At 44.9% G+C, this 27,512-nt stretch overlaps 1 protein-coding gene across 6 annotated transcripts in view; it reads right to left on the minus strand.

Annotated features, from left to right (window-relative positions):
* Nucleotides 1-27,512, minus strand: part of CARM1 (coactivator associated arginine methyltransferase 1) — a 77,943-nt gene that overhangs the window by 33,921 nt on the left and 16,510 nt on the right. For 3 of the 6 annotated variants that reach the window (XM_032213740.1, XM_032213738.1, XM_032213741.1), the window contains one exon: nt 1,479-1,604. In XM_032213740.1, coding sequence (XP_032069631.1) covers nt 1,479-1,604 — 126 coding nt within the window. Of the gene's footprint in view, nt 1-1,478; nt 1,605-3,719; nt 3,879-27,512 lie in introns of those variants that run through there. The other 3 variants (XM_032213739.1, XM_032213742.1, XM_032213743.1) reach the window with 2 other exon arrangements.

Consider the following 27,512-nt stretch of genomic DNA (forward strand, 5'->3'; position numbering starts at 1 on the left):
AGTGGGGAAGCCAAATTCACTTAACAACCAGGTTTCTAACTTATCAACTGCAGTGATTCACTTAACAACTGTGGCAAGAAAAATTGTAAAAATAGGCCAAAATTCACTTAAATGTCTCACTTAACAACAAAAATTTTGGGCTCAATTGTGGTTGTATGTTGAGGACTACCTATACTTATTTCTAAGATTAAATCACTTCATTTATTTACTGGATTTATGCCTTGTTTTCTTTTTTTGGTTTACTCAAGGCAGTTAGAACATTTCAAATAAAAATGCTAAATTTAAATGTAGCATTCAGATCAACATATTAAAAATCAGTTAATGTGAAAGTGATATGTTCTCCATTTCACAAAATTTAGTCAAAGACAAGAGATGAGATAAACAAGCCACTATCAGCAGGGCACCTTTTCCAAAAAAATCCTCTCTTGCTGATTTCCATGAACAGGCATATTCATTGTAAAACATGTTATCCCTGGAGACACTCAAACCCTAAACTGTGTGGGGTTTTAAAAGTCAACATCATCACATCAACTATATCCAGGAAGCAATCAGCAAGGAGGAGAGATTTTTCCAAACAGGAATCATACCATTCCTATAATTTCCATTGTTTAAGGAATATATTTTGGCCCAACTGCAATTCTTATATGCTTCTCAAGGGGTACCTAGCATATATCATGTTACAGTAGTTAAGCACAAGGATGTAGCTAAGGTATAGATAACTATTACTATGTCTAAATCATTGCTGCGAGGATCACAGCTGGCACCCTAGTCACATCTATGCCAATGTGGTTCAGGCCACAATAATCAACTGAATCCAATGGCAATTAAGGAGCATCTTTAAACTGTGCCTCTTTTCTGTAAATCAAATTTTTATTATTTAAAGTTTTCAATTCTAGCTCATGCTTACAAATGGCAGAATTGCTTGCAATTTCTTCTCTAATGCTACATGTATATTTAGTTAATTTTTGGATACTAAAATAGAATGTACATTTTTATATAACAGATATAGCTAAATAATATTACAGTACATGCATCAAAAATTGTATATTCATGTTTAAGTTAAATTAAGAACATAACTGTCCATAAAAATGTTACAATTTTAGCATAATAAAGACAATTTTGTCTTTTGGTTTTCTCACAAATATCATTTCTCTTATATTTTAATTTTTCCAAATATTCCAAATGTTCCAACAACTATCCAACCTGTCCACTAAATACAGCATAAGTATCAAAGGTTTTTTAAAAAATTTAGACAGAATTGGGCTAAACATTGCACAACTTTGCCACTTGATGGTCCAAAATTTCTATTAAGGAGAACAAACAGCAGATGATGTCATAGGAGAGAATGTCAGACTGAATTATTTAACAGGACAGATGTTATCCTTTCTGTAAATGCTATGTGTTGGCAGGGCATAGAATTATTTGCCAGAGCAATATTACTGTTTCCCAAAACTTCAAATAAAATTGCTGGTACATACCACTTGGCGTTGCAAATTGTATAAGGACACTATTGCATCCCAATGTGATAATGAAGGACTGTTTTCCCACTCGGCTGCATTCTGTCTCCTTTGATACAGAACACTTGAATACACAAACATCATCTTCTAGGAAAGAAAAGAGAAAAAAACAATGATTCATCAACCCTTAGAGATTTTGCTTTTTTAAGTTGGAGAAAGCCATTCTTGACCATTCCTACTTTCCAAACTGTCAGATGTGAAATCCACAAATAGAACAGGAGCAGATTATCTCTTTCACATGCTTCTGAATCTCATCAACTGAAATTCAGGCTCATGTTAGGCCTGCTCATAGGGTAGCATATGACCATGACCAGTAGCACTAGCAATAGCACTTAGACTTACATACTGCTTCATAGTACTTTACAGCACTGAGTGATTTACAAATGTCAGCATATTACCCCCAACAATCTGGGCCCTCATTTTACTGATCTCAGAAAGATGGAAGGCTCAGTCAAGCTCAAGATGGTCAGGATCTAACTCCTGACTGTGGGCAGAGTTAGCCTGCAATATTGCATTTTAACCACTATGCCACCTGGGCTCCCTACAAACTATTTGAAGTTGCCTTTCCTTTTCTGTAGAATTTACTAATTTTTTAGCTTCTTATTCTCTATATCTGACAAGAAATTCCTATTGACAGTTTCTAGAAATGTTCAGAAAAGTGAGCAGACAACTTTCTAATAAAGGAGAATATTTGTAACTCATGGTTGAAATGAGGGGTCCGTGTTGCTCTCTGAGCTTGGTTAATTTCTTTCAGATGCTTCATTATCCAAACTAGACAATACCATGGCTAGCACTGATGATATTACCTAGTTTGGGTTATGAAACGTCTGCAAGAAAGCAACCAAGCTCAGAGAGCACCAATGCTCAGAGAGCACCAACACTCTACATGGGGCAGCCCTTGAAGAGTATTCGGAGACGTCAACTTGTCCAGATTGCAGCCGTGATTGTGGGTGCACCTCGGTACACCTATGTTACACCTATCCTCCACGAGCTGCACTGGCTACCGATCGGTCTCCAGATACGCTTCAAAGTGCTAGTCGTAACTTATAAAGCCCTTCATGGTATTGGACCTGGGTACTTGAGAGACCGTCTGCTGCCAATTACCTCCCAAAGACCCATTAGATCACACAGGGTCGGTCTCCTCCGGGTTCCGTCCACCAGCCAATGCCACCTGGCTACTACCCGGGGGAGGGCCTTCTCTGTGGCAGCTCCGGCCCTTTGGAACGAACTCCCCGCGGAGATTCGGACCCTCACCTCTCTCCAGGCCTTCCGGAAAGCTGTCAAAACCTGGCTGTGCCGGCAGGCCTGGGGTTGATGAGTTCCCCTCCCCTCTCGACTTGTATGGTTGTGTGATTCTTGTTTATTTTAATCACGTGTATTGTGCTTTATGTTCCCTTTTCCCCCTTTGAGTTGTTCGCCGCCCTGAGTCCCTCCCGGAGAAGGGCGGCATACAAATAAACTAAATAAAAATAATTTTAAAAAAATGCCCTCTGAGACATCTTTCTATTTTGTCAGGACAAATCTGTGAAACTCACACTGCCTTTTTTTACCTTTATATCCTCTCCTCAGGCCCCTTTTTCCTTGCATCTAAAATCTGTAGGCAGTTCAATAAAATAGTCTTTTTTTCTCAGCCTCTAATCTTAATCTACTATCATAGGGGTCCACAGTCCTCAGGTTGAGGACTGGTGTCTGTCCATGGCCCATTGAAAACTGAGTCACACAGTGGACAAACACGGGAAGCTTCATTTGTGCATTCACAGAAGCTAGATTGCACGGGTGCAACCATCCCCTCCCCACTGGTCCAGGGAGCCAGAAAGATTGGGGACTGCTGTACTATCAGATCAATAATACAGTATTCAAAATAAGAGTCTGCACAAACTGGGTACAACACATCACACTGAACCAAAATATGATTTGCATAGTTTTACAAATCATCTGTTGTCGTTAATAATATGCTATGGTTCTATAGCTTAGACTAAATGTGAGCTAGGTCACTACAGTTTGTTCCACAATCCATGAATTAGCATAATCTGAGAAACATGGTATGACCGCTACAAATCCAATACTCAAGAAAAAAACCAAACCATTTATTTGTTCATGAACATATCAATCACAGTTAATTCTGCAAAATATGCCAGACATGGAATGTAAAGAAAAAGATACTCCAGTCTGAAGCTTGCCTGAAATGACAGTTGGTCTTACCTGAAATATAATTTTAGGAGGTTGGTAGGATTAGCCAGGAATGGGTATTATGATGTTCAACTGGCCTCGAGACAGAGTTAAACTGAAGCCACGCCTCTGTGCTCCTTGCTTTTGGCTCCCAGTTTCAATGAGTCACGTCCACTGAAAAACACCTGAAAAAAAGTCATAAGGGAACACATCTACCCTCTGAAGTTCCCAACCCCTTGGACCAATGCTAGGGCGGGAACCTGGCTAATCCTGCAAACCTCTTAAAATAACAGTTCAGGTAAGACCAACTGTCATTTTCCGGAATTTGCAGGATTAGCCAGGAATGGGACATACCCAAGTTAACATCCCTCGGGGGGGGGGGGGAATACTACTGGTCCTGGGTCCCTCATGCACTATCACCTGTTGTAACACTCTACAACCAAATACTGCATCAGCTGACGCATAAGCGTCCAATCTGTAGTGCCTGATAAAGAGAGACGGGGATGCCCATGTAGCGACCCTGCAAATATCCCAATGGGCCCCTGTGTGGCCCAGGCCACCGGGGTAGCCGCACTCCTAGTGGAGTGTGCCGTGATGTCCTGAGGTACCGGCAGGTGCTGAGCCTCATAGGCCAGTGCAACGGCCAATTAATCCACATCCCTATAGTAGAGAAGGACACTCTCTTTCCCAAGGAGGATGGGTAGAAGGAAACAAAAAGTGCCCAGGTGCTGAGTGTCATTGCCTCAGTCCGAAAAGCCCTGGAGTGTGTGCTGCCTTGGTGGTTGATGTCGGCCTTCACCACCATGTTGTCGGTCAGCACCAAAACGTCCCGGTCTCGAACGTGGTCCTTAAAGTGCCGCAGTGCCAAGTGGATCGCTCGCAGTTCCAGCCAATTGATATTGTGCTGGAGGTCTGTCCACGTCCAATGGCCCTGCGTCATCCGAGACTCCAAAAGAGCCCTCCACCCATACAAGCTGGCGTCCATCATCAGGGTGAGGCACTCTGGCTTCCTGAACTCGCAGCCCTTGTGTAGAGCTGGGGAGAGCCACTACTTCAATGACAGCTGCACCTGTGGTGTAACTGAAACCTTTCTCTCGGAGTTGGACCTCTGATGTGGCAGGAGACGACATTGGAGTGTCCTCGCGTGCAGACGAGTCCAAGGCATCACATCTATGCAAGAAATGAATTTCCTCAGCAGGCTGAAGAGCACCACTACAGGAACACAACGCTGACATCTAACTTGTTTAACTAAAGCCAACAAACTAAACTTACGGTCATGGGACGCAACACCTTCCCCAACCTGGAATCTATGATGGTCCCCAGATGAAGAATCCTAGTGCTGGGAACCAGGGAACTCTTGTCTAAGTTCACTGAAAAACCTAACTGTTGGAGCGTAGACACTATCAATGAAATGTTCTCCCTTGTGTGCTCAAACGACATCGCCTGGACCAAGATATCAGCGAGATAACATTGGATTCTGACGGAGCGCTCCCGGAGGAAAGCCGCAACCAGAATCTTAGTAAAGGTCTGAGGCACGGACACCAGTCCAAACGGTAAGGCCCTATACTGATAATGCCTACCTAGATAGAAGAACCTGAGGTATTTGTGATGGCCAGTAAAATGGGAATGTGGAGATAGGCCTTCATGAGATCCATGGATGCCATGAAGTCGTTTTTCCTGATCCCTTCCAAAATGGATTTAAGGGATGCCATCTTGAACCTCCTGTAGACCAAATGGAAATTTAAAAGTTTCAGGTCCAGGATTGCCCCCCATCCCCTCAAACTTTTCGGAACCACGAAGAGGTTGGAATAGAATCCCAACCTGACTTGGTCCTGTGGGACCAATTCTACTGCCCTAATATCTAAAAGGTGTTGAATCGCCTGTCTCATGAGTAAGCGCTTATCCTTACTCTTGGCGGCAGAAAACGTCCGAAAGTGGTTTGGAGGAATGGAGAGGAACTCCAGATGCAGGCCAAATCTGATGGTATTTAGCACTCAGGCATCTGTGGTTACTTCGGCCCAGGTGTTAGCAAACAGGGCAAGCCTGCCACCTATGGGTGGGGTCAATGTTGACCTATCTGCCCCAGCGGTAGGGACGGCCACCTCCCCCCCCAAAAGGGCCTCTTCCCCTGGGGTTGGAACCTAGGCCTATCCCTAGAGTAGTGTCTATCTGACTGCCTATCTGATCTGGAAAAATAGCTGCTTTATTGAGATTCCTGATCAGACTGACGATAGGGCTGTTTCCGAAAATACGGTGCAGCCTTTTGTTCAGATTTCTTGGCGGGAGTGGGCATGACCTTCTTATTTTTGTCCTCAATGAGGATTGGGTCCAAGGAGGTACCAAAAAGAGACCCCCAGCATACAGCTCTGATGTCAGGTGCCATTTCGCCTTGTTATCAGCTTGCCATCCCGCAGCCACAGGAGACGTCGGGAAGTGACCGAGGATGGCAATGCCCGGGAAAAATACTTCATGGCATTCAGGGTGGCGTCTGCAGCGAATTGTGCAACAGCAACCAGTTTGTTCAGATCCTGGTGGGTACACACCTCCTCCGGCATTATGTGCTCCTGCATCTGTTGGAGCCAAAGAATAGCCGTGCGACTGAAGAACGACGCTGAGGCTGCAGCCTTAATGGCCCATGCAGAAGACTGGAACATCTTGCGAAGAGTCAGCTCCGCCTTCTTGTCATCAGTTTTCAAGTAATCAACCACATCGGTGGACAACACCATGGAGGTGGAGGTCAAAGCCAGCACAGTTAACAACCTCTAAGAATAACTTAGGGGCAGGAATTTCCTCCTTTGCTGCAGGAGGCTCTGAAAAGACTGGGCCCTCCAGCTTCTTCCCTGAAACTCCTTCCTTGGCACCTTCCTTGGTGCTCTCCATCTCACTTAATTGTGCTGTGGCCCTGGCCTTATACAGGAGGGATTTGAATAAATCAGGGGGAAACAACCCCGAGAAGGCTGGTGGATCAGGCTTTGATGTATCCTCATCATCAGACATATCTACTTCCCTCTGAACTTGATCCCCAGCCAAGGAGCCTTCGCTGGCAAGGGAGGGTGAAACCGGCCTGCGCACTCCTGGGAGAGAGGGCCTAGGCTTGGCTTGGGCAGTATATCCTCCCCCAATGGCCTTTGCCACAGGTACGGGACTTACAATCCCCTGCTGTAATCCAGTCGCAATACCATGTGAAATTGCAGAAGAAATAAACCTTTGAACATTTGCTGTACCATGTTCCTGAGAAAAGAATCCTCTTCTGTAACTAATTCACAGTCCTCAGGTGAGGTGCCAGAGAATGCCTAATGGGATCCCTTTCCTCCATGGCCACCCTGCATTGGAAAGGATCCCTTAAATAAGGACCCTGTTCCACGATGGAGGAGGGGAACGTTCCCTGCAAAATCCCTGACATAATCTGGGTAATCCCCCCTGGAAGGAGGCCTAGATACTGATCTGATGGGCGATCTGGACCTCAAGGGAGAACTAGGCCTGCTCCTCTGCTCAGCCCTGGACACTTGTTTCTCCAGGGCCCTATGCCTTCTTTCCTCATCCCTCTGGAGGGCCTTGGAAGGTTTCTCAGCAGCCAGGGTCTTTCGCAGGCTTGCAGAGGCTGTAGGCCTGTACCTGACCCCACTGGAGGGTCCCTCCCAAGGAGACAATGGAGGGGAATCAGGCCTCTCACCATCCACCATTACAACAAGGCCTCCCTGCCCAGGGACAATGTCAGGCTTCTTCAGGCTCAGACCACCCGACCAGTAGCAATCACAGCTTCTCCTTAAAAACTCACAGCCTCTGCACAAGGTTTTCTGCCTCCAGTAGACCTTTTCAGCTCCTTTTCAAGCCACGTGGGTGTTGGCAATTCCATGCGGCCCGCCATGCGTTCTTTAGCGTCCCGTGCCGCTCTGGAGTCTCCTGACCGGCTCTGGGCCCTCAGGGGCCTGCCGCTGCCACCGCTGTGGAAGGGATTGCCCCCCAGGATGGCAGGGATGAGAGCGAGACTCCAAAGCAGCCTTGGCCTCAGCCCATGCAGTTCACCAGAAAAAAAGGCCCAAAATGGCCACCAAATGGTGTCTGGCCTCCAAAGGCCCCACACCAAAGCCCAAAGTCCTTACCGGCGGCCAGGAGCGAGCCACACCCATGGAAGGCTTCCACGAAGCAGATGGAGGCAAGTGGGGAAAGGAAGGGAGGAGGAGAAGGCAGGATGGCACTGGATTGTATTTGGAAATTTCAGGAGCCAAAAGCAACTCTTCCTTCTTCGGCCAGAGAGAGTTGAAACTGGGAGCCAGAAGCAAGGAGCACGGAGGCGTGGCTTCAATTTAACTCTGTCTCGAGGCCAATTGGACATCATAATACCCATTCCTGGCTAATCCTGCAAATTCCTCTGGAAAAATTGCAGGGCAGCATCATTGAGCATTTATAAATCACTTAAATAAAGAAATGTGTCATATTTTCTTCCATCTTACCTCTTGGCTCCTTCTGCCTTTTTTATTACCTTAGCAGTACTTAGTTTGGTTTCACAAGGACAACTATGGAGTCTCATACTCAGTAAAAAAAAAAAGCTCTGACACAATATTTGGGTTTAACAAGAGCCTTTGAAGTGCTTCTTTCTATTAACAATCATAACCAAAACCAAATACATTTTTATTGACTATGCCAGGAATGGAAGTTCTATAAACTGACAGAAACAGGAATTTTCAGTGAATCCATATACCAGATGAGATTCTGTAAAAGAACCAAGTGTGTCACAGAAAAAAAAAGTAGCCAGAAGAAAGGATATGAACCTAAATAGATGATTTGGCCTGTTCTAGCACTCCTTGAAGACATAATTTCCATTATCTATTGTGACTAGGGATGCAAAAATACAGATAATCCTAATGCCAGTTGCTGCCACCTACTGATCATCTTACTTCTTGCAGTCCAGATATGGAAGCCCTCTAACGCATAGACTTGTATCATTAAACCATGTGAAAATTAACTTTATGTATATTCCTTGAATTACTTTGTCAGACATGTCCAAAATCTTCTAAGAATAAATGTTTTGGAAACAAGACTACATCTGCAACAAATTGTGGGATAAGTAAAACCTTCAGTTTAGAGCCCAACTGAAGATTTTACCTATTATACCATTAATGGAAAACAGTTTTTACACAATAAGCTAGAATCTTGATATATCCTATTATACTATAGTTTACAAAATCACTTTCAAAGTATAACTGACTTTCCTGGAAACTCTCCATCCTCTCTGCCTTATTTACTGGGTCTTGGATTCAGATCATTAGAACCTAGTAACTCTTCCCTTGTTACAGAAAGTAATTAAACTCTAACAACTCGGGGTTCTTCCTTAGTGCAATTTGCAGAAAGCCCAGATCTAATCTGAACTTACTCCACTGTTGTTTTTGGAAACCCTGCACTCCAGCACGCCAATGTGCTATCTTTGGCCAATTGTAACTCTGCCTTTTGACTTGGACCACCCATCAATTTCAGACAACTGACTCCAAAGGTTACAGTATAAGGATGGTCTTTTCAATCCTCTGAAAAACATAAGTTTCGAGTTTAATAAAATTTGTATGCCGCCCACTCCCATTGGGACTCTGGGCGGCTCACAACAAGACAAAAGAAACATTTAAAATTTAAGAATAAAAAATACAATTAAAAATCCACATCATCCATTCTATCTAAGCGGGGCTGGATATCAATCAACAGCCCCAGGCCTGCCGGAACAGCCAGGTCTTGACAGCTTTACAGAAGGCCGGGAGAGTGGTAAGGGTCCGGATCTCTACAGGTAGATCGTTCCACAGGGCCGGTGCAGCAACAGAGAAGGCCCTCCCCTGGGGGGCTGCCAGCCGGCATTGTCCGGTTGACGGCACCCGGAGGGGGCCCAACCTGTGCGATCTTGTTGGCTGTTGGGAGGTAAGTGGCAGGAGGCAGTCTCTCAGGTAGCCAGGTCCTAAACCATGTAGGGCTTTCAAAGTAACGACTAGCACCTTGAAGCGCGTCTGGAGACCAATGGGGAGCCAGTGCAGCTCGCGGAGGATAGGTGTAACATGGGTGTATCTGGATACACCCCATATCGCTCGCGCGGCTGCATTCTGGACCAATTGTAGTCTTCGAACACTCTTCAGGGGCAGCCTGAATAAGAGATTTCTCATGGTCATATACAGCAGAATCCAGAATGGATTAATTAAACAGTCATTAGTTTTGAACCATGCATTCAAATTGGATACTGTAACTAAACAGAATAAAAAAGTTGAAAGGACTTTGGAGATTTTCTTGTCCAATCTCCTACACAAGCAGGAGACCCTATACCGATGATGGTGAATCTAAGGCACCTGTGCCACAGGTGGTACACAGAGTCCTCTCTGCGGGCATGTGAACTGTCACCCCAGCTCAGCTTCACTGTGCATGTGAACGTGCTTCCTGCCGGCCAACTGCTTTTCAAGACTCTGCCACACATGTGTGGTGGGTATGTGTGAGAGGGTGCAAAGGGGTCATGCGCATGCGAGGGCACAGGGGGAGCACGGGGGTTGTGTGTGCATGTGCAGGGTGCATGCAGTTGTGCGTGCATGGGGGCAGGGCGCATGCAGGGGAGTTGGCATGCATTCGGCACACGATGACAAAAAGGTTTGCCATCACTGCCCTATACTATTCCGGACAAATGGCTGTCCAAATCTCTTCTTAAAAACCTCCAGTGATGGAGCATCCACAACTCCTGAAAGCAATCCATTCCAATGGTTAATTGTTCTGTCAGGAAATTTCTATCAAAGAAATTTGTGCTTAGTTCTAGTTGCTTATCTCCTTGAATAGTTTCTATCCATTGCTTCTTGTCATGCCTTCTGGTGCTTTGAAAAATAGATTGATCTCCTCTTCTATGTGGCAACTCCTCAAATATTGGAACACTGCCATCATGTCACCCTTAGGCCTTCTTTTCACTAGACTAGACATACCCAATTCCTACAACCTTTTTGTCAGGATTCCAAGTAACATCCCCAACAAAAGAAGACTCCAAGGCTAGAAGTTCTTCAAAGTTCCATTTTATTTGAGATGTCATATTGGCACATCTGGGAAAACCCGAATCTGAAAGCTTCCAGATTTTTCCCGCCCAACAGAAAGTCCAAGACCCTTCCCCCGCATCCACATGTCCATCACATGGTCCAATCAAAGCACCGTCCCAACTGGAGGTGCCTCAAGAGGCTTTATAGGAGCCTGGGAAGGGCAAAAACAGCCCCCCCCCCGCCCTCCAAGAGGTCTTCCAGAGGCTTTAGGAGCTTTCCTGAAGCCTCTGGAGTGCAAAAAACTGACCCTATGAGCAACTCCAGTTTGCTCGTAGGGTCGTTTTTTGCGCTCCTGAGCCTTCAGGAAATCCTCCTGAACGCTCCAGAGGGCTAAAAATGGCTCTACGAGCATGTCCAGATTCCTTTGGAAGATATATCGTGTTAGATCTAATCTTAGAAGGGAAAAAGACATTACTTTTGGGAATTTATGCTCCTAATCAACAGCAAGACGGATTCTATAGAAATCTTCATGCTAAATTAGTACAGTGGGACTATAGGTCTTGTATACTATTGGGTGATTGGAATGGTGTGATAGACACTAAAAGAGATTAAGAAAACTTCTCGCCCAAATACTAAGATGCGAGCAAAGCTACCCAAACCTTTTTTTTACATGATGGACAACTTTGAATTGAGAGATATTTGGCGAGAAAGAAACGCAGAGGAATATGATTTCACTTTCTTTTCTGATAGACATCAATCCCTTTCAAGGATTGATTTTATACTAATCACTAATGATTTGCTTTCTAGGGTGAAGAAGACAAAGACTGCGGCTAGGGTCCTTTCGGACCATAACCCAGTTTGGATGGAATTGGGAAGGGCAGTGCAGGCAAGAAGGTCTTGGAGATTGAATGAAAACTTATTTAGATATGAAAAGTATATTAATGATTGTAAAAAATTGTTATCTGAATACTTTGTTTTGAATATAAATAAGGGTACACCTATGGAATTCGTATGGGATGCAAGCAAAGCGTATATGAGAGGAGTGCTGATGAATATAAATAAAACACACAGATATAAACAAGGGCTAAAACGAACAGAATTGGAAGAGGAAATTAAGAGGAAAGAGTTGGAGTTAACAATGAATCCAGGCGACACAAAGGTTAAGGAAGTAATCACCATATTAAAATCTCAATTTGACATGTTGATCTCTGACCAGGTAGCCACTAGTTTATTATATGCAAAACACAATACTTTTTGTAACGCAAACAAACCTGGCAGATGGTTAGCTTATCAGATTAGGGAAAAAAGGAAAACTCGAAATATATCTAAACTGACTTACAGAGAGAAGGTGTTTCAACAGGAGGAGATTCAAAAGGCATTTCGGGAATTTTTTACAAAATTGTATAAAGGGGATAAAATTAATGGTTTAGATATAGACAAATATTTAGATAAAGAGAAAATACCCTCAGTTAGAGAAGAGCACAGGCAAAAATTGAACCAACCAATAACCTCGGGGGAAATTTTGCAGGTAATTAAGCAATTAAAGTTAGGGAAAGCACCAGGTACAGATGGTTTGACAGTGGTTTACTATAAAAATGTACAGTTAGAAATGGTAGAACCTCTTAGAGAGTTATTTAATAAGATTCAAACGGAAGGTAAGATGCCTCCATCTTGGAAGACAGCGTTTATATCTTTGATACCCAAAGAAGATCAAGATACTACCCAACCAAAAAATTATAGATCCATCTCATTACTTAATGTAGATTATAAAATTTTTACTAAAATACTAGCAAACAGGTAAATGCTGGTTATTCAACAATTGATACACACCGACCAAACAGGTTTTATACAGGGGAGACAGATGAAAAGTAATGTTAGATTAATTATTAATGCATTAGAATATTTGGGAAAGAACAACCAAATTCCTGCTGCGTTCATATTTTTGGATGCTGAGAAGGCCTTTGATTGAGTTAACTGGCAATTTCTGTTGAAGATATTGCAAAAAATGCAGATAGGAGATAGCTTTTTACAGTCAATTAAAGCAATATACCAACAGCAAACAGCACAAATCATAGTCAATGGAAGTTTAACAGACTCTTTTCAAATTGGAAAAGGTACAAGACAGGGCTGTCCTTTGTCCCCACTATTGTTTATTATAACTTTGGAAGTATTGTTGAATAAAATACGGGGCTTGGATGGTCTAAAAGGGATCAAGATTAGGCAGCAAGAATACAGAGTGCATGCTTTTGCGGATGATTTGGTCATAATATTGGAACAACTGCAGGAATCCAGTATGGTTTTAATGAATACGATTAATCAATATGGTCAAGTGTCTGGTTTTAAAATAAATTTAGGAAAAACAAAAATACTAGCTATAAATATGAATACTAAACAAAAGGAAGAACTAGGAGGGATGCTAGGATGTGAGGTAGTCAAAAAAGTCAAATATCTTGGAGTTAATATTTTAACTTCAAATGGGAAACTATATAAGCATAATTATGAACCACTTTGGCATAGTATACAGATAGAGATGAAAAAATGGGAGAAATTGCACTTATCTTTGCTGGGTAGGATAGCGGCAGTGAAAATGAACATCTTACCAAAATTTTTATTTCTCTTCCAAATGTTACCTATACTTAAAAAAGATGCGAATCTTTTAGAATGGCAGAAGGGTATCAACAAATTTGTATGGGCAGGAAAGAAGCTGAGGGTAAAGATGAAAATAATGCAAGATGTACGCGAGAGATGAGGCTTGAAATTACCTAACCTAAAACTATATTATGATGCTGTAATTAGTGATTGGACTCATTTAACTAATGATAGAATATTGAATATTGAGGGACACGATCTGGTATATGGTTGGCATGCTTACATGTTATTCAACAAAAAATTGGACAAGAATTTTAAAAATCATATTTTAAGAAATGCTTTACTGCGGGTCTGGAAAAAATACCAATATAAATTAAATGACAAGATACCCATGTGGGCAATTCCTTAGACACGCAATTGAAAATATGAATATAGCACAAAGACAGGATAGAATTACCTACAGACAGCTTCTCATTTTGGAAAGGGGGGTACTACAACTAAAATCTTTAGAGGTATTAAAAGAGGAGAAGGTAGTTCAAACATGGTTCCAGTATGGGCAATTACAGGCCAGGTGGAAAATAGATCAAAAAATTGGTTTTATCCAAGTTGAGGATAATCTGTTTAAACAAATAAGAGATCAAAGCTTAATGCATATAAAGAGGATATATAATGTATTAATACAGATGGATTCGGAAACAGAATTAGTTAAAGATTGTATGATAAAGTGGGCTCAAAATATTGAAGAACCAATAATGTTGGATACATGGGAAAGAATCTGGGTAAGAAATGTGAAATTTACACAAGCTCAAAACCTGAGAGAAAATTTTTATAAGATGTTTTATAGATTATTATTATTATTATTTATTTATTTATTTGTCTTGTATGCCGCCCACTCCCGGAGGACTCCGGGTGGCTTACAAAAGACAAGGGAAAGGGGGGAACAAGACAAAGACAACATATTAAAAACAAAACCAACATTCACAATTTCTATGGAGGTAGATGCTTCTCAGCTCCCCCCAGCCTGCTGGAACAGCCAGGACTTGGTGGCTTTGCGGAAGGCCGGGAGGGTAGTAAGGATCTGGATCTCAACAGGGATGACATTTAGATCCTAAAAAGCTGGCTTCTATGTATCCGAATTTACAGCCTAAATGTTGGAGATGTGGTTCTCTCGATGCTACATATTTTCATATATGGTGGACCTGCCAAAAGGTTAAGGCATTTTGGATAAAAATATGGTGGATTATGCAAAATATCTTTAAAAGAAGGATAAAGTTTACTCCCCAGTTATTTTTACTGGGTATAAGTACTGACTTTACAGTGGTAGAGACTAACTTGATTCTGCACCTAATAACGGCAGCAAGATTGTTGGTGGCGCAATTCTGGAAGAAGGAAGACTTGCCTACAACTCAAGGATGGACATTGAAAGTTACAAATTTAGCCAAGATGGCTAACATATCGGCATATCTTAAAGATCATTCAAATGAGAGATATAAACAAGACTGGAAAAAATGGATTGACTATATACAAAACAAATATGGGACTAAGAAATTCCAGATAGCCTATGCTTAAGATCAGGAATGATTTAAACTGTTCAAAGTTAGCGTAGCAAGAAGAAGCTAAGATCAATCTAGAGATGTTATTAACCCTTTTCTTTTATTTCTTTTTTCTCAATATATTTTAGACTGTGTTTGTTAAAAATCTATACCGTGTACGGGCTCTGGGAAGTCGGGGGGGGGAGGGAGGTGGGGTGTTGGGGGGGGAGGGTGGGGGGAGGGAGGGATATATACTAGGTTAGATACGATGTGTTAGATTCAATGTAATGCAACTTCACATGTATACTGTTTTTCTTTAATTTCTCTGTAAAAATAGGATAAGTTAAGTACATTGACATATAGTGGAAATACACCAAGGGGAGGAGTGGGATAGAAGAAAGATGGGTAGAGAGGGCGGGAGATAGGATGGGAGGGAGGGTGAGAAGGGAGTGGATTGGGAGAGATGAGTGGTAGAGGGGGAGGGGAAGTAGGGTAGAGGGGGATGATGGAGGGAAGATAGAAAGTTGGAGGGGGGAGGAAGAAAGAGGCGTATGGAGAGTGGAAGAGGTATATTGGGTTTCTATTTTGGGGGGTATTTTTGACAAGAGGAATTGCTGCGATTATTGTTTAATGTTGTATGGCTCCGGCTATGCACAGTATATATGTGAGTGTATGAAAATGAAAAAATGGAAAATAAAAACCTTTTTCAGAGCATGTCCAGTTTGCCCGTAGGGTTGTTTTTTGCCCCTCCCCCCCCCGGAGCCTTCAGGGATGCCTCCTGAAGGCTCCGGAGGGCTAAAACTGGCCCTACAAGCAAATTGGAAGTACGTTCCAGAACTTCTGGTTTGCCCGTAGGGGTGGTTTCTCACACTCTGAAGCCTTCAGGGAAGCTCCTGAAGCCTCCAGAGAGCGAAAAATGGCCTCAAAAGAAGGCGGAAGTCAACTGGCCCGGACAAATGGCTCACGTGCCACCTGTGGCATGCGTGCCATAGGTTTGCCATCACGGATCTAGAGTCTAGGATTCTCTTAATCTCATAATGGGTTCCCCCTTGCACCACTATAGGATTGGGTGCTGGTCGGTCCTGTGGCCTCAATCTTGATCTAACTGCTGGCGTTAATAAACTGCAATGAAAGACAGGATGTACTTTCCCTCATATGCGTGGGAGAGCAAGCTGAACTGCTACTTTTTTGAAGATGGGAACCTCATCAGCTCTTTTCCAGTTCTCTTGAAGTTCCTTCGTGCTTCAGGATCTTTGAAAAACATGGTTCATTGGTTTCAAGATTACGTCCGTCAGTTCCTTCAGAACTTTGGAATGTAATCCATCTGGTTCTGGAGATTCGAACGGCAGTCCATTGACCAGGTGAGCAGTTGGGACTGTCGAGGCATTGTGGGAGGGGGTTCTGTTTTTAATAGTTCTGTTAGGGGCAGAGTGATATCTGTGAATTCGGGGTGAATTGTCTATAGATGTTTGTAAAACCAAGGAAGATTTGAAGGGTGTGTGGGGTCTGCCAGTCTAGCACTGCTTTCACTTTTCCTGGGTCCAACTCCTCTTCTCCACTTGATACTTGGTAGCCTAGGTAATCTAGGGAGGTTTTATGAAATTCACATTTTGAGAGCTTTGCATAAAGCTTTGCAGCTAGGAGTTTCTTTAGCACCTGCTGTACTAGTTTTATATGCTCTTCTAGGGTCTCACTGAATATGAGAATGTCATCTAGGTAAACTAGGACCCCTTTGTATAGATGCTCATATAGCACTTCATTTATCAGCTGCATGAAGACTGCAGGGGCCCCTTGCAGGCCAAATAGCATGACTTTAAATTGAAAGCTGCCAAGCAGGCAGTTAAAAGCGGTCTTCCATCTGTCCCCCTCTTTAATCTGTATGCGATAATAGTCCTTTCTCAAGTCAGTTTAGTGAATACTTTTGAGCTTGGCTAAGTGGCTTAGCATGTCCTTTGTGAGGAGGAGGGGGGTAGGTGTTGTCCACCCAAACAGCATTAATTCCACGAAAATCTATGCAAAGCCTCCAACACCCATCCATCCCGGTCTTTTCTCTCTTTAAATAGGATGGGGGCTGCCACCCAGAACTTAGCAGGCTGGATAAAGCCCCATGCTGAGTTGGCATCAATGTATTTTCTTAACTTGGCCATCTCTTTTGGAGTTATGGAATACATCTTTGGTTTAGGCAGCTTTGCTCCCGACACAAACTCAATACTGCTGGCCTGTGAGGGGGGAGGAAGTTGCAATCTTCTGACAGGTCTCAGTATTGCCTTGGCACCTGTGGGCTGCCTGGAAGTTCGTCTATGGCAGGAGCTGCAGTCTCTTGCTTACTGGAGCTCGCTACTTTTTTGTAGTTATCTGGTTGGATGGGTGACAGTGGGCCAATGCCTATTCTTAGCTTTCAGTAGCCATCTTCCCACATGATGGTTGGTCCCCATTTGTCTAACCAAACGAGGCCCAATATGATTGTCATTTTTTGAATTATGACGAACCGGATGAGCTCACAGTGGCGACCCATCACTCACTCTGATTAGTTCCATGACTAGGGTGCAGGGCCCCCCTTATCAGCATCCCATTGATTTGCTCAAAACAGATTGGGTGCACTAGGGGTTTTGTGCCTATCCCTAGCTGTTGGACAATGTGGAGGCTAATCAAATGTCTGGTGCAGCACCTCAACCTCCCCTTGGGCTCTGGTATCTGGGACTACCATCTAGTGTTTGATAGTGAAGGGGTGGATGGCTTCAGTTACCATCATTGTATGGCCATCATCACCGCTGCTCCCTTTGGTGGAGCCCGGAGAGGTTTCTCTGGCTGGAGTTTCCTTGTTTTCAGCTGGAAGAAGAGGAATCTCAACAGCCTGTTTGGTGATCTTCCCCTTCTCCGGTAGCTTCCTTGGGGTTCTTTCCTAGGATGCAGAGGGTGACCGGACTTGAGGGACTGGAGCAGGGGCCAGGCATTCTGGTGCCCTGTGCCCATGCTGGCCACATCAATAGCACTTGATCGTCCTGGACGGAGTGGGTTGCAACGCATCAGCTGGCTTGACTAGAGTTGGGTGACCCAAAGTTCTTTTTGCCGGCTTTTCTGTAGTTGGTTTTCGATAAGGGTGGATTTCAAAGTCTATGGGCACAGCTGTATTGTACCAGGCTTGTAGGTGCTCTGAGATACCCCTGATGCTACATGCTTGTCTGAGGACTGGATTCAGGGCCTCTTTGAAGTGGTAGACAAGGAGGTGTTCAGACCAGTCTCTGAATTTTCCAGCCAGCCTCTGGAATTCCCACATCAATTCTTTTGAGGGCTGGGCCACTTGCTTCAAAGCTCTAATGTGGGCTTCGGCCTCAATCCGGTGGTCTGTGACCTCGAACCAACCGCAGAGCAGTTGGACGAACTCATCCACATCTTCCAGCTCGTGGGGCTCTTCATCATGCAGTTCAGCTATCCACTCTGCTGTTTCCCCCTCATTCATTCCATCTGCAATTTCTGAAATCTTATCTTGATTAGTTTGATATTGGTCCCCATAGCAATCAATGTGGGACCAAATTGGATTAAGGAAATAGGCCAGCTTTTCCAGAGTCCTGTCGAACGTTGCTCTGAACCGTGGAGGAAGAGTGCTGGGGGAGCCGGTTGCGGTACCAATGCCAGGACAGGACTTGTTATGCAGTTCATAATTTAGAACAGCTATCATAAAATCAAAAACTTGTGTTTAATTCTAAAGCCAAGTTTAAGGATAACAATATTCCTTGAGAACCAACTACTCAGAATGAAGGATTAAAAATTATTAAGCAGGACATTTCCTCATGCCTTGGAAATTGAGTACTCAAGCACTTGAATACTATTACTTGCAGAATAGTATTCCATTCATATTCAATATATGGAGCTATAAACAAAACTTCAAAAAACACGTTTTGATTTCTTCTTATACAGACTTGACATTAGCATTAAATAGAATATTTAATTTTAGATACAGGTAGTCCTGGACCTATGACCACAATTGAGCCCAAAATTTTTATTGTTAAGTGAAACATTTGTTAAGTGTGTTTTGCTGAATTTTACGATCTTTCTTGCAACATTTGTTAAGTGAATCATTGCACTTATTAAGTTAGTAACATGATTGTTAATTGAATCTGGCTTCCCCACTAATTTTGCTGAGCAGATGATGTCAAAAGATGACCCTGGGACACTTCAATCATCATAAATATGAACCAATTGCCAAGCATCCACATTTGAATCAGGTGACCATGGGGATACTACAATGGTGGTGTATTTAACAGTAATAAGTCACTTTTTTCAGTGCCATTGTAACTTCAGTCACTAAACAAACGGTTGAAAGTCAAGGATGTGTATTACATGTAGTTTTATTTAAATGTATATTTCGATATATTTTAAAACTTATTTTAATAGACAATAATTATGAGTGTTCTGATGTCTTTTTTACCAACCATAAAAGGAACCTTACAAACTGCTTAGAGAAATAAACTCTTAAAAACAAAAATTATATACCCAACTTTCATTAAGAGGCACCCATACTTAAACTACTAGGAGCCTTATAAATGCATTCTTTCAGAATGATATACAACAGTGGTGGCAAACCTATGGCACACATGCCAGAGATGGCACACATAGCTTTCTCTGTGGGCACGCATACCGTCGCCCCAGTTCCATTGCGTTTCTCCGTTGCATTTCTCGCCGTCGTTGCCCGTTGTTCAGCACTGTGAAATTCAGCGTGCTTCACAATGGGGGAGATGGGGTCCTATCTTCCTTCTGAGGCCCATTACGACGCAGAGCCACAATGCAACCCTGCATCGACGTGGGCTTGCTCTTGCCTCCCGGATGTCAGCTGCTTTTCCTGCAGAGCTGCCTGTGTTGATGCCCTGCCTCCCCACCGGCCAGCTGGTCTTTGGCTCTCCGCTGACCAGCTGATCATGGCTACACTGCTCCTGGGCTCCTTGGGCTCCAGATGTCAGATTCCCACCACCCAGCACCAGTTCAGGAGTTCCTTCCCCCCCCCCCCCCGGGGGGAGGGAGAGGGAGGAAGGGTGAGAAAGAGAGGGGGAGGGAAAGAGAAAGGCGAGAAAGGAAGAGAGGGAGGGAAAGAGAGAAATGATATTACAAATGTTTTTCTTTTTCATCGTTGCTAAACATAATATTTCAAAAGCAGAAAAAATGAAGGGGCATAAAAGTGCACTTAGAACAATTAGCTGAACTATGTGTTGTTTATCATTATTATACATAATAAAACCTCAGTATTCAGGTTAAATTGCCCTGTTGGCATTTTGCCATAAATAAATGGGTTTTGGGTTGCAGTTTGGTAATTTGGTCTCTAAAAGGTTCGCCATCACTGATATACAATATACATCACACCTTTCCCAAAAGCTCTCATAGAAGAGAAATACAGATGTTACATTATGTCAAATCTCCATGGAGGGATGTCTCAAGACTTCCACACCTTGGGAAGTATGTATTTCTATATAGTACACATCCTATCTGTTGTTTTTAATTATGATCACCATATGATACTCTATGACTTATTCTGTCCTATTTGACAGTTGTCAGACACTAGTCGTCAAATGTTATTCTTTGAGGTTCGTACCTTTTACTGAGAACTGAACTTATGGCCCTTTGCACTTCAGTGATTCCATACAGTGAATTACAGATAGTCCTCTACTTACAACTGGCTACTTAGAAGACCTTCCCAAGGCTACTTATGACCTGGATTCAAAGTTCTAACTTTTAGTGGCCCCTAAAGTTACATTCCATCCGCCGGCCAGTGTCGACTGGCAACTACCCGGAGGAGAGCCTTCTCTGTGGCTGCTCCGACCCTCTGGAATGAACTCCCCGTGGAGATTCGAACCCTCACCACCCTCCAGGCCTTCCGCAAAGCCCTTAAAACCTGGCTGTTCCGACAGGCCTGGGGCTAAAGAATTGTTGCCCCCGTCTCGAATGGTATGACTGTCGTGTGTTTTTAAATTATGTATTGTTTTGTGTCGTTTAAATTTTTTGTTTGTATCCCCCTTCCCTGGTTTGAGTTGTGAGCCGCCCTGAGTCCCCTTCGGGGGAAAAGGGCGACATATAAATAAAATAAACATATAAATAAGATAAACATTCAAACATGATTACATTTTGGGTGCTCAGGAACTGGAACACATTTACAGCTGTTTGCAACATCCCATGGTCACCTGACCATGATTTACAACATTGTTTTTTCTAGAAACCAGCATTTACTTCCAATTTCTGGCAAAAAAAAATGCCCACTGTGGACATGGATTCACTTAATGACAATGGAGTTCACTTAATATTCTCACTTAATATTCTAAACAACTGACATGAAAAAGCTGTAAAATTGGGCACAGTCATGTAGTGACCTCTAATAATAAGTACCACTTATGACCATAATTCTGGACTCAATTACAGTCAAAATTGAGGACTACTTGTATGTTTAGGAGCTACCCAGGTCCTGGCAATCAACAGTATTGCAGGAAGAGCTATCTAGGGATATACATAATAACATATAGAAGATCAGTTATATAGTACACAGAATTTACATAAGAATATGTAGATTCTTACACAGATTGTATATATAGATTGTATATATAGTTTCCTGAAATACTGCTAAGAGCCAAGACTTTTGGATTCTCCCTTGATTTAAAACAATACAGATAGACTCAACATACAAATGGTGACAGTTCAAAATTATAACAGACCCTCCCAAAATCTACTTATGACCTGGTTTCAAAGTTATAACTACTGGAGCGCTCCCACAGTCATTTGCCCTTAAAAGAAACTGAAGAGATATTGTGATGTGCTTCTCCATTGATTCCTTCTCCCTATCCTGCCTTGCCAGTCCCCGGAAGCACTGGGTCTGCTTTGCTACCCCATTGGGTTTCCACACTGTCTCCACGCATCACCGATTAGTGTGTGGTGTGTGTGTGCGAGAGCCATCAGCAAAGAGAGATGGACACACTTGTCTTTGCCAGTGCTGCCACTACTATTCCAGGAGAAAAAGCAGCGGTGGGACTGGCAAAGGCAGGTGTGCCCATCATTGTCCTTCCCTAATGTTTCCCACTGGCAAGACAGTCAGTCACTGTGTGACAGGCATGTGGGCAATCAAACAAGAAGCATTATGAAAGAAGAGCAAGCTGCATTTTCCTAGGCCACTTTCCTCCATTACAGAATTCAGCACCATTTTGAAAAGCCCACAATTCATTACATTCATTCTGAAGATGGCACTTGTTTCTGGGCTGTAGCCATACATGTAGGAATGCTGAAGGATGGGACAGCTTGTTTCATTCCCAATGTGATCTGCAGAGCTTCCAGAAGGAGATCTATGGTAAAAAGTAAGTAAGCAAATAGTGATGGAGATGAGGACGAGCATATGGAATTCTGAGGGGTGGAAAGCAGAGTACAGGTTAACAGAATAACAGAATTGGAATTTCTAGTCCAACCCCTGCTAAAGCAGGAGACCCTAGACCATTTCAGATAAAAGACTGTCCAGGAGGTGGGGAGGCCTGGAGCAGGGACTACACTAGGCCTCCCGTGGCTACCTCAGGAGCACTTGAGGCCGTTAAGTGTCCTATGCTCCACTTAATGACCTGTACATTCTTTTAACAACTGCATCAGGAGAGCAGAGATCAGGAGTCATTAAGTAAAGCAGTTCACAGCTACCCCAACATTTGACAATAATGAGCAGGGTCAATTACAATTATAACCCAAGGACTATTTGTGCTATTTCTTCCCCATAAAGATGTAGATGCAGATTAAATCCTATAGAGAATATAATATACTTGGACTTCAGTAAGGCAGTTGACAAAGTAGACCATAGCCTACTTCTTGGCCAGAAGAACAATGGGGAATAGACAGCATCACCATCAGATGAATTTGCAATTGGCTGAACAACCACACTCAGCACGTGGTCCTCAAAGGAACTACATGTACGTGGAGGGAAGCATGCAATGGGGAAACTCAACATTCTGCTCTTCAACACAATGTAGATGAAGGGATGCAAAGAAAACTCATCGAATTTGCAGAAGATACCAAGCTGGAGAGAATTGTCAGCACACTGGAAGATAGACTTGCAATTCAGAAGGAACTTGACAGACTTAAGCAATGAGCCTTCTCCAACAAGATGCAGAAAAGTGAGAAAATTAAGATCTTGTACTTAGGCAGGAAAAATCAAATGCATAGGTATAGAATAGGAGGTTGCCTGGCTCAACAGTAGCAAATGTGAGAGAAAGACTGTTGGCTTACCTGAACGGTCGTTCTCTGGGCGCTGCGAGGAGAGTCCAAGTGTGGGTTAACACAGCCTATCTGCCCTTGGACTGAGTAATAGTTTTCTTGACCACGCCTCCCTTTGCCTCCCTATGATCAGTTTAAAAACGAAGAGACAATCGTATGGTAAGAGTTCACAGTCAATAACACAGTCATGTCTTTGGTTGCAAAACCCATTGGGTGGGTTTGGACTCTCCTTGCAGCGCCTAGAGAACGACCGTTCAGGTAAGCCAACGGTCTTTCTCCAGTGCGCTGCTTGGAGAGTCCAAGCGTGGGACATGCCCAAGCTATTGTGTCGCAGGGTGAGTAGAGACCGGAGCCTCCTGAGTCTCAGCGACCCTCTGCAGAATTCTTCTTCCGAAGGAGGCTTCGGCTGAGGCAAAGGTGTCTATTTTGTAGTTCTTTATAAAGGCAGTGGGGGAAGCCCACGTAGCCGCCCTGCAAATGTCCAGAATAGATGCCTGGGTCGCCCAGGCTGCTGAAGTAGCCGCATTCCTGGTAGAATGCGCGGTGACCTTGTTGGGAGCAGACTTGCCCTGATGTTCATATGCCAGCTTGATACAGGCGCGTAGCCAACGACCTATGGTGTGAGAAGGTCTAGGACAAAAGTTAGTTAAAATTATTTCTTGAGCTCTATGGAAATAAGAGTTGAATTTAGGGATAAATGAAGGATCAAGTCTTAATATAACCCTGTCAGTGTGAACCACGCACAGGTCTTCCCTGACGGAGAAGGCCGCCAGCTTGGACACTCTGCGGGCAGACGTGATAGCCACCAGAAACGCCGTCTTGCTTGTCGGATGGCGCAGGCTTGTCGAACGAAGGGGCTCGAATGGTGGACCCGTCAAGGCCCGTAAAACAAAAGGAAGGTCCCAGGATGGGTAGCGATGGACCATCGGTGGACTGATGTTTGCCACGCCCTTCAGAAAACTTTTGATTTGAGGATGTTAGTTCAGAGATCGAGATTAACCTCTGGCCAGAATGGTAGATAAGGCCGCAACCTGACGCCTGAGGGTACTGGGCATTAGGCCTTTGTCCAGACCCTCCTGTAGGAAGTCCAGAGTTTGAGGGACTAAAGCAGAAAAGTCCACAATGTCTCTATCACTGCACCAGGAGGAAAAGGCGGCCCAGGTCACATCGTATATTCTGGTGGTGGAAGGCCTCCTGGACGCTTGTATGGTTTGTATGACCTTGTCAGAGATGTTCTGTTTCCTCAGGAGGTCCCCCTCAAGTGCCAGACGGCTAATTGTAGCCACTGACGGTCCGGGTGACTGGCAGTCCCCTGGCTGAGGGAGATGTGGTCCTGAAGAATCCTCCACGTTTATGAATGGAGAGACTGACAAGGTCTGTGTACCAGGACCTCCTGGACCAGAAGGGTGCCACCAGGAGAACTTCTGCTCGCCTCGCAAGCTTGGCCACCACCTGCGGAATGAGAGGAAGCGGGGGAAATGCATATAAAAGTCCTCGAGGCCACGTGCACCTCAGTGCATTCATCCCATCTGCCAATGGGGAATGATAATGGGTGAAGAATCGTGGCAGTTGTGTGCTGGAGTGTGTGGCAAATAGGTCTACTTGCAGTTTGCCGAATTTCCTCATGATCTGTTGAAACAGGTCCGGATGTAGACACCACTCTGAGTGATCGATGTGCTGTTGGCTCTGCCAGTCTGCCTCCCGATTGCTGGTGCCGGAGATGTGGTCGGCTCTGAGAGAGGCCAGATGTCGCTCTGCCCACCTGCCCAGAGCCTCTGTCTCAACCATGAGTCCCCTGGAATGGGTACCGCCCTGCCTGTTTATGTGGGCTTTCGTTGCCACATTGTCTGTCAATAAAAGTACATGTCTTCCCCTTATCAGGGATGCAAATCGTCAAAGAGCGAGACGGGCTGCCCCCAGTTCCAGCCAGTTTATGCTGTGGGCAGCCTCCCTCTGAGACCACTTGCCCTGGGCGAGTTGACCCTGGCAGTGGGCACCCCACCCCAGAAGGCTGGCATCTGTGGTCACTACGACCCTTTCTGGTTCTTTGAACACCCCTTCACGATCGCCTTGGACCTCCACCAGGCCAGAGATCGAATTACCTTCTGCGGGAGACGTACTCGTCTGGGGGAGTTGCTGGTTTTTGATCTTTTCATTGGAAGGAGAAACCATTGCAGTTCCCTGACACGGAGGCGAGCCCAGGGAACCACCTTCAGACATGAAATCATAATTCCCAAAAGTTGGGATAATTTGATGATCGGCATCTACCTGGATTGACGGCATTGGTTCACCCTGTTCTTCAGGTTGGTCAGTCGATCTGGAGACAGGAATACTGGCAGGAGGTCAAATTGATGATGGCTCACAGTGCTGGATGCACGTGGTCGGTTGAAGCTGGTTCTTCTCCAGGTTGACCGAGAAGCCATGCTGCTGTAACGTCTGAATGGTCAGTAGGACATCCCACCGGGCCTGCTCTGGGGTAACAGAATGTATGATTATGATGTCTAGACAGCACTCTAGCCGAATGGGATGGCTCTGGAGGTGGACCGCCACCACCGCCAGGATCTTCGTAAAGGTTCTGGATGCTGACGAGAGGCCGAAGGGGAGAGCCTTGTACTGATAGTGTCTCCCCTCGAAACAGAATCTCAGGAACCTCCTGTGGGCAGCATGGATGGGGACATGCAGGTAGGCCTCTTTTAGATCTATGGAGTTTAATAAATCCTTTCCTCACGCAATCCAGGATGGAGCTACTTCCATTTCGCCTTCATATCCACCTGCCAGTGGCGGAGCCACAGGAGGCGGCGAGATGTAATATTGGAAGCAAACCCTAGAAGCAAACTTCGCTGCATTCAGCGAAGCATCAGCTGAGTACTCTATGGCCGTAATGATCTTGGTAAGATCTAGATCCCCTGGAGGGTGGTTTGGACCTGAGTTGCCTCAGCCAGAGCATTGATGCCCTGGTGAAAGGATGCCGAAGTGGAAGCCTTAATGGCCCAGGCGGCCGCCATGTGTGTTTTATGGCAGGCCTTCTCAGATCTCTTGTCTTCGGCTTTAAGACCTTCTAGAAGATCAGCGGGTAAGTTGGAATTCGAGGTCAAGAACACCATGGGTGCCTCCACCTCAAGGAACTTTAGAATATCCTCCATTTTCCCTTCCACAGAATAAAGGGATTTATCCCCTCCGCTGGGATTGGTCAGGGTACCAGGCTGGACCCATTGCCGTTGGACAACGTCCATAAAAAGATCTGGGACCAGAATGAGCTCCTGGGTGGGAGCTGTTTCCTTAAATAACCCCTGTTTGGGATGCTTAGAGGAAGAGACCGGAGCAGAATTGGGCTTGGGGGTAGAACCTAGCTCGGTAGCCACCTTGGCCTTGTGAAGTATGGACTTAAATAAGGATGGCTTAAATAGGCTGGTGAAGGCCGCCTTGTCAGGAGGAAGGTCTTCATCCTCCAACAACTCGAAACCCTCAGCCTCCTCCTCCGCCGAGGCGGAATCCTCCATAGTTACTGAGGTTGCAGGTGAGGCCGGGTCCTTGGGGACAGTGGCTGAGGCAGAATGTTTGGTCTTGGAAGAGCCTGACTTGCGGGATCCTCTTTGTTTGATGCCCTCAGCAATGCCTTGGGGGATGGCTAGGGAGATGACCTCCCTCATCTCCGCTGATAATGCGGGGCCTCTATCTTCCCTCAGGCGATGCCTGCTGGGAGGTAGAGGATGCTTGTTCCTGCCCGAAACGCTCCCCCCTTCTGCGGGCAGCATGCCCTGGAAGGGTTCCATTTCCTCCCTAAGAGAAGAGCTGGGGGACTCTGGGTAGCCCCAAGATGCATCTGGAGATGGCTCCCTGGAATCACCTTCCGCCAGAGATTGGTACCCACTGTCACTGATAGAGGGGGAGTCTCCACCGCCGCTCCTGATAGATGGGACTCCAGGAGAATTTCTTCCCTGATCCAAAGGAGAATAGGGCCCATGGGGATGTGGGGCCTTAGTCTCTGCATGCTTGCGGTGTCGGGAACTCTGCCTGGCCTTATCAATAGGATCTGAGGGCCCCAGGGAGGATTTTCTGTGGGTGCCCCTGCTCCCTTTACCCCCTGTGGGTGGTGGTTCTGTGCTACTGCGTTTGCTGGAGGGCCCTGCCTGCTCCTCTTGCGCCTCCACACAGTCATCAGGCATGCTGCCTGTAGGTCTCAGATGGTAAGGAAGGACCTGGCTCCGACTGGACTCGCAGTGGAAGGGCACCAGACGCTGGGCTGCTGGCTTAAGCGCACCCGCAGATCTTCAAGAGAGGAAAGGGTCACCTAACGGATGGATTCCTTCTCCCCACCACTCTCAGGTTCCCGAGGATCGACAGAGGGAGATCAGGGCTAGCCGGTGCCCCAGACTAGGCCCCGCATCTCCCGGCGGTAGTCTGCGGCTGAGAGGTGATGCTGGGGGGTCTTCGCTCTCTCCCTGGCTCCGATCTTCGCTCTCTCCCTGGCTCTGCTTCCACACGCAGCTGCCTCG

Source organism: Thamnophis elegans, chromosome 3 (assembly GCF_009769535.1).
Source record: "Thamnophis elegans isolate rThaEle1 chromosome 3, rThaEle1.pri, whole genome shotgun sequence".
Taxonomy (NCBI): domain Eukaryota; kingdom Metazoa; phylum Chordata; class Lepidosauria; order Squamata; family Colubridae; genus Thamnophis; species Thamnophis elegans.